The sequence below is a fragment of the Penaeus monodon genome, chromosome 19 (genome assembly GCF_015228065.2).
Source record: "Penaeus monodon isolate SGIC_2016 chromosome 19, NSTDA_Pmon_1, whole genome shotgun sequence".
NCBI classification, from domain to species: Eukaryota; Metazoa; Arthropoda; class Malacostraca; order Decapoda; family Penaeidae; genus Penaeus; species Penaeus monodon.
Genome location: NC_051404.1, coordinates 7,731,044 through 7,732,228, shown reverse-complemented (window position 1 = coordinate 7,732,228; position 1,185 = coordinate 7,731,044). Strand labels below are relative to the sequence as shown.

At 35.9% G+C, this 1,185-nt stretch overlaps 1 protein-coding gene across 1 annotated transcript in view; it reads left to right on the top strand.

Annotated features, from left to right (window-relative positions):
• The window catches only part of LOC119585041, an 11,326-nt gene that overhangs the window by 2,820 nt on the left and 7,321 nt on the right, over nucleotides 1-1,185 (top strand). Inside the window, exon 2 of the mRNA XM_037933657.1 lies at nucleotides 985-1,112. Coding sequence (XP_037789585.1) covers nucleotides 1,032-1,112 — 81 coding nt within the window. The 5' untranslated portion in view covers nucleotides 985-1,031. The remainder of the gene's footprint in view (nucleotides 1-984; nucleotides 1,113-1,185) is intronic.

Genomic DNA, 1,185 nt, shown 5'->3' with positions numbered 1-1,185 from the left:
TGTAACTGCCTAGTAATATTCAACTCAGTGACAATGGGAACCCCCAGTGCCATACCAAACAAGTCTTCAGGGTGAATGCAAAATCAGCTGCTCAGATTCAGTGGAAATATAAAATTACCCCTCTCTCTATATTGTTAGCATAAACAATTTTTTAGGAAATGTGGCTAAGAAGAGGCACTGAGGAGCTCTTCCTCCTTAGCGAATGCAGCCGGGGTCGGCCTAGTGCATAACCATTTGTGTGTACAACGTAGAGTAAGCTTAACTGTGTACGATGCAAGGGCATCCTGGCATGAGGGATAGTCTGCCATAATGTGATAAAATGTCATCCTGGCATGAATGGGTTGAGGGAATCGTCAGTGGAATTCACGACTTTGCTTATTCATTGGTAGATTTTGATGACTACATCATAAAATGTATGTATCTTTTTACAGACATGTGACCTATGTATTAGACAATTTTGTTGTTGTTGTTGAGAAACACAAAATCAAACATTCTGACATTATGTGATGACTATGCTTAATGTAAATTTACCATGTGAATTCTAATATTACTTTGAAAGTGGTCTTACAGATGTAAAAAAAAATCCTTTTCACCTTCTTATCTGTTACAGCAGATTAATAAGCAAAATATTTGCTCAACCAGAACTTTTTATTATCAAGATATTGTTTTCATCACACTATGAAAAGCTAACTGTGACTTACTGTGTGAAAGTGCATCACCATTTCCATGTCATTACTTTAAATCCCACAATATATTTCTGGTACAGAATGAGGAATGATGAAGTGTTAGTGTGATTTGTAATTTTCAATTTATAGTATTACTGTTACAGTTAGGTTATGTCACTTGTTGGGGTTTTGAGGATCCTTTAATCTATAAATTTCATACATAATTTTATCTCATATCAGTTTCTTTACAACAGGATGCACTAGATAGCTTACTCATTTTACTTAGCACAATGATCCAATATCTCCTGGAACATTACAGATGGTACAATAGGAAACTAAAAGGCAGCATTATCGGCAGTCACCAGAATGTCGTCGGGATTGGTAGTCATCCAAGCTAACCAGCTACAAAAACTTAGCTTCCTTAACCAAGGCAGCACCAGACTCAGGGTAACAAAAAAATTACTGTTGTTGCTTATCATTATGAACATTTAAATCAAAATTGTTTTTAGTGGTTGACGCA